Source organism: Cajanus cajan, chromosome 1 (genome assembly GCF_000230855.2).
Source record: "Cajanus cajan strain Asha chromosome 1, NIPB_CcT2T_4, whole genome shotgun sequence".
NCBI classification, from domain to species: domain Eukaryota; kingdom Viridiplantae; phylum Streptophyta; class Magnoliopsida; order Fabales; family Fabaceae; genus Cajanus; species Cajanus cajan.
In genome coordinates, this window is record NC_138517.1 from 40154015 (window position 1) to 40160698 (window position 6684).

General features: G+C 31.9%; 1 protein-coding gene across 1 annotated transcript; it reads right to left on the reverse strand.

Annotated features, from left to right (window-relative positions):
* Nucleotides 1-826: 826 nt before the first annotated feature.
* LOC109808521 (putative inositol transporter 2) lies at nucleotides 827-6219 on the reverse strand. Its single transcript, XM_020371558.3, has 6 exons — nucleotides 5960-6219; nucleotides 5299-5369; nucleotides 3285-3620; nucleotides 2727-2834; nucleotides 2042-2635; nucleotides 827-1590 (listed from the first exon to the last, which is right to left on the reverse strand). The coding sequence occupies exons 1-6, from the start codon at nucleotides 6090-6092 to the stop codon at nucleotides 1114-1116; spliced, it is 1719 nt and encodes a 572-aa protein (XP_020227147.1). The 5' UTR covers nucleotides 6093-6219; the 3' UTR covers nucleotides 827-1113.
* Nucleotides 6220-6684: the final 465 nt, after the last annotated feature.

Here is a 6684-nt window from a genome sequence, read left to right on the forward strand (position 1 = left end):
ATTTTCTCGAGTTTCAAGTATATACCGGAATTGGTGGATATAGAAATGTTTCTAATATGATTTCTAAACTATCTTTTTGACTCACTCTATTTTATTCCATTCTACTAGGTGAAATTTATTTGGGTCCCATAAAATATGTGGATCTTATATACATTTCATTAAATAAATAAATAAAATATGTTGAAAAGAAAATATTCATCCTATCTCTATTCTCTATCATAAAAAAGAATGATTTTAAACAGATTAAAAAAATCAGTTATTTATATTAAATTTTACATTATTTTTAAATTATCCTTATCATAAATGTTAAAAATAAAATAATGCAATCAAAGAGTTATGTATTAAATAAGAAATATTTTTGAAAGAGTATTATTAAATAAAATAAAAATAGTTAAATTTATTTATTCTCTTATAAACGATAACAGAAGAAGTATTAGAGTCAGACTTAATAACAATATAGTACATAAACTATCCTATTTCTTTCATTGTATATCAGCTAGACATGATTTATTATTTATCTTTATATTTTGAGAATGGGCAGAAAATATAAGTAGGAACACAAGAAGCTTATTTTTCTCAAATGTTTTTGTGAGTTGTTGCCATCAGTTAGAATTATAAAAAGTATGTTTAGATAGAAGTTAAAAACACTTTTGAGAATTTATCTATTGAACATAATGAATATTTTTCATAGATAAATTCTTAAAAACGCTTATAAGCTTGTATCCAAATAAATTTTAAATAAAAAAATGGTTATGTTTAAAAAATTAAAGGTTAAGTTCTTGAAATTACAGTTTGACGAGAAGAAATATTGACAAAAATAAAAATGTAAAGCAATTGATAATCATTTAATATATATTTTTTTTTATATTATTTCATAAATAAAAGCGTATTATCAATCCATGATTTTGAGTTCACCACGGATTTCACAAAGATTTCCAGCAATCCAACTAATGAGCTACACATTAGGGGCTAAAAGGCTAACTATAAGCAAATCTTACCCAAAGAAACCCATTTATCAAATACCCATACTTGACATTTCACAAGCCACATAATTTCACCATTTAGAGCTATTAAAAGCTAAACATGACTCAAACCATGGTTTTTCCCTTTGAGTCAGTGCTTCTCATCAGAGCCAGAATCTCTCTTCTGCCAAAACCTGAATTGCACACCCCTTTGTTCCAGCATCTTCTCTACTTCCTCCATTGGCACCCCTTTGGTCTCAGGAACAAAAATAATGACAAAGAAAATTGCCGCAATGGCCACAATTCCAAACAACATGAATGTCCATGCTGTCCCAATAGCTTCTGTTAGGGACAAAAAGGATTCAGAAACAATAAGGTTGGAAATCCAAACTGTTGTGGATGCTATTCCTCCACAAACTCCTCTGTATCTCAAGGGATAGATCTCAGAGTTCACAACCCATGGAACAGTTCCCATCCCTGGTGAAAAGAAAATGATGTAAAGAGCAAGGCCTATTAGAGCAGCCCAACCATATTTGCTAGGACACCCCCTAGTGTACCATGCTCTGTGATCATCGCCACATGACTTCTTTGTGGAGTCATTTGAGATCAAACATGCCCCAGGTAAGAGCTGCAAAATTGGTTGAAAGTAGTGTCAATAAACATGACATAAAAATTATGTGTATAGTAGTGTCAACACTTGGAATTGAAATTTCTTGTTTTCTTTCCCTGCCCTCCCAATAATTGATAGAAGTGTCAATTAACGTGACATACATTTGTATAATATGCCAACAATTGGAATTGAAATAACTTGTTTTCTGTCCCTTCCCTCCCAATAATTGATACTAGTGTGTTGAAAAGCATAATTTAAACATGAGGCTGGTAAATGAAAAGAGAAAATAGGCTGTGCATTCATTCAGTCACAAACCATCATGCATGTTAAGCTTGTTGATTTTTATGATAATTACTTTAAAAGTCATGCATATAATGATTTCTATTTGGTAGTCAGTATGAAATTGTTTTACACTGATGGTGCATGACCATTAAACTCAAATGAAAAAGGGTAGAATAGATTGATTTACCTTGTCATCAGCAGCACAAAAGCCACAAGATGGTGAAGCCTTAAGGCATGTCATGCAACTCCATTCACCAGGGTTCACAGCTGTTTTGTAATCAGGGCAAGTTCCATTGAAATGAGAGCTTTCAATAGCACTAACCATTGGAGAGTGAATTTCGCTTTCACGAAAAGCAACAGTTAGGATGGCCAGAGAGAACACAACTCCAGTCAAACTGATCAGTGCAAGCCTTCTCCTGCCAGCCTTGTCAATGAAGTATATGCTCAAAATTGAACCAAATGCATTGAGGCCAGAAGTGATGAGTGACAGAAGCAATGCTGTTCTGTTAGATGCAAAACCAGCTAACTGAACAATTGTGGGGCTGTAGTACATCACAGTGTTAATCCCCACAAACTGTTGGAAGATTAGGAGTCCCATTCCTGCATATAAACCTCTTCTCACAGCTGTGGTCCTCAAAAGCTTGACTATGTTAACCTTCTCAGATGCTTCTGCTTCCTTAATTTCCATGTCAACAGATTCCTTCAAAGCTTGAATCTCAGCATCAACTTCGTTGGCAGCGTAAATCCTTTTCAGAATCCTTATTGCTTCCTCTTCCTTACCCTGTGGGAAGAATAAAATTTGTACAACAATTAAGATTTATAATTTCACACACTGAATGGACATGACAATTGCCTAATGATGATGAACTAACCTTGCGGTACAGCCAACGAGGCGATTCTGGGAGTGTCAACATTAGTACAATTTGTATCAAAGCTGGTAGTGCTGCTACCCCTAACATCCACCTCCATGTTCCTGGTGTCTGAATGAAAAATCATGCACAAATTCATTTACTTCATCACAAAGCAACAAGATGTACTAGAAGAACAAAACAACACCAAGACACAAGTTCAAGCATCCACCACATTTTAATTTTAAACCAACCTTGTATATGCACATGGGAATGGAATGGACTCTCTCAAGTATTTAACAGATTATGTTCAAGTTTTTGCGTCACTTACTTTTCATCACGTGTTTCTGATATTATTCTTTAATCAGAATGAAGTTTTACCACAATAACGATCCATTTTATTCAATGGATCATATTGTCATATATAACATTAAAGGCACTTGATCTAAGTTTTTTTCTGATATAAAATTTCAACATGACCTTGTTAAAATTTGACATGAGAAGATCCATTCCATGTGCACCAACATAGACAAGACATGTACCATATCACAAAATTGTAACGAAGAGGGCATAGTTTCCAACCTTGGTGAAGGCCAAGTTGATGAGATAGGAGAGGAACTGTCCCCCAGTGATGAGAAAACTGTTAAGGCTCACAAGGGCTCCTCTTACTCTAGTTGGAGAAGCCTCTGAAATGTAGAGAGGGGAAGCCATTGAAGCCATTCCAACCCCAATGCCAACAAATACTCTACCCAGAATGAGAATAGCTGGGCCTGGGGAAGCAGCCATGATAACAGACCCAATAAAAAATAGGGCATCTGCTAGAACTATTCCTTTCTTTCTTCCAAATCGATCGTTGATCCATCCACCTACTGAAGCTCCTATGATTGCTCCAGCAATTGCTGTACTCACTATGGCTTCCTGAGATTTTTCCCATGGTTCAAATTTCACAAAACATTAGAACAATACTCACTTTAAACTCAGATCACAAGTGTAAAACAAAGAACCATGGTCTCAGAATTCAGATCAGCATGACCCAAAAAGTATTCTAGATTTTGTTGCATCCCAATTGGAATTCACTCACAACTTCAATTCAAAGACACACTTGCATGTATGATATATCATAGGCATGAATTTCAAATCAAACAGAAAATTGAAGAATAAAATAAATAAAAATAATAATTAAAAAAAAGAATCTGACCTTTAGTACATAGATTTGATGCCATGTGATTATTAAATTATATTAGAATCAAAGTGTACCACAAGCTACTCTCTTAATTATTTGTTTGATGATTGATTACGCAGGTTAAGAATATAATAGAATTTGGGGGGATTTCAGTGGTTGCAGTAATAGCTGTAGCTTAATCTTGCTTTCCTTTGTTGGCCAACACCCCAACGGGACCAACGGAACATTTGTTGAGCCAAAACATGATTGAGACACTTGTCAACCTTTCAGGTGTTATCTTTTTTTTTTTTTTTTTCTTCTATAATATATATAATATATGAAAAACATGAAACATTTTTTATATACACACGTCAACTGAAATTTTAATTTTGATATATTATTTAATCAATTAAAAGTAAAAAAAAAAAAGTATTATAAATTAAAACATTTAATTATATGACAATTCATAATTAAATATTTAATCTAATTATTATTATTATTATTATTATTGGATTTATTTCAAGTTTTACACAGTTAACACTGACATAGTATTTGGTTTGTAGTTGGTGCTTTTTCCAAAGCACTCGAAAGGAACAAATCCATAAATTGCAGTTCAATTTGGAAGTAAACGTTAAAACAGACACCAACTGAATTCACCGCTTAGAGAGACGTAAACGTGTGTTCATGCTGTAGCCGTGGGAATAGAAAACTGGGATTATTTTTTAAGAATTAAATAAAATAATAATAATAATAATAATAAATATAATTCTTACTTATTAACTGGATCTCACTCTCACCCCGTGAATCCGGATCAGGTAATATATTTATCTGCCTGAACCCATTTAAAAGTTTGTGAACCCACATTAAAAATATTACCTTAAAAAAATCTTAATGCTATGAATCTCCTCCATGTGTTTAATTGGTAAGTTAAAAATTATCATCGAGAAGATTTTAGTTTTTTTTAAATAAAACATCACAGAGAAACAGATTCAATGTTTCCAAGCTCACTGTTAACATGAACAAAATATGAGAAAAAAAGAAGAAGAGATTTTCAATCACATATATGACAGAGATTCTTTGTTGATTCAGAAGGTCAAAGTGGTTTTTGTTTTAGTGAAAATTTCAACAAAAAAAAACATCAAATTAATTAAAATTTAAAGTGATTTTCAAGTCCCAATTTTTTTTTTTTTTTATATAAAACAAAGTATTAGAGTGAGTTATTTGTCTAAAGTGTTTGGAGCATACAAAAACATGTTTGTTTTTTTTCTGCAAGTTGGTGGCTGTGAACAGAGAACATGTAAGGGCATTAAAGTCCATTAAAGTAGGCTTCAATTCACAAGAGTTTTTCTTCACCAAAATCAAAAATTCACAAGAGTTGTGAATTTATTGAAAACCTGAGAATTCATCAATGATCTCAAAGAAGATTGGTGTTACCTGAAGCCAAGTTTTTCTATCAACTGCCTTGAAATCATCTCTGATGTACAATAGAGCCCCAGATATAACTCCTGCACATACCCATAAATGATCAACCCAAATATGATTAAAACAAACTTGATGCACCCAAATGCAATACTATCCAAAATTAATACCATTTAAAAGAAGTACACAATTTACAACGTTCCCTTTATGACTACTTTTGCTGTTAGAATTTACAGAAGCACAAGGGTATCATAGATTCATAGGTGCTATGAAGAAAGGGTGAAAGCAATGGTTTCAAAGATTTTATGTCAACTAAACATAAGTGCAAAATAATACACAATTACATATATATATATATATATATATGTTAATTTTATAAGGTTAAATTAAATTTAAAATTTTTTATTTTTTATTTTTGTTATCCAAAAAAATTAAACTAAAATATTTACAATAATTTATACATCACGACCAATTGAGTTAGACTCTTGATGGGGGTATTTTTCATGGAAAAAACAAAGCAAAAAGGCTAAGATAGTGAGAAAAGAAATGAGTTAGACCCTTTGAGAAGAATTGTTTTACATGGAGAAACAAAACAGAGAGGGTGTGAGTGTGATAAATAGAAAGAAAAGAAAAGAAAAGAAAAGGGTTAAAATGGACATTAGATTTTGTTATCTACCAGTGTCATAACCAAAGAGAAGGCCTCCAATTCCTGCAGAGAAAGCAAGGCGAAGAACATAAGGATTCTTCCACGAGAGAGACAAACATTCTCTGAAGGCAGACATATCAGCTTCTGGTACACCTCCTTCCATGGCTGTGGAAGTGTTCTTCTCTTGAACAAGAGAAACAAAAGAAAAAGAAAAAAAACAGAGTATTCAACGTTGGTTGTGATTGTTTGTGCAAAGGTAGTGTGTTGAGTTTGAGAGACGAGGAGAAGAGGCTCCCATGGGTAGTGTATTTATAATGCCAGAAAACGTTGTGATGACGAGTTTACTCCATCAATTTATTTTTACTTTTTTCTTTTTTGGTAATGTAAAAGATAAAACTTTTAACTATCATTAAAAAAAAAAAAAGATATAATAAAAAAAATTCTTAAAAAAATGATGGATAATGACAATAAGCGATCAATCTGGCAAGCAAAATATTTTATTAAAAATGGAATTATCTAAATCTGTTTTATTATTAAAGGCTTTTATTCTTAAAAAGGTAAAAAAAAATCTTTTTATGTATATCTTCGCTTATAAGAAAATAAATATTGACTGATTTACAGGGGATCAACAATTAGCCTAAGCTTTATACTGTTATATAAATTTTTTATTTTTCTGTTTAAATTATAAACACCAAATGAACGAAATTTAATGACTAATATTGTGATATATTTAAAGGTTGATATTTTTTAATAAA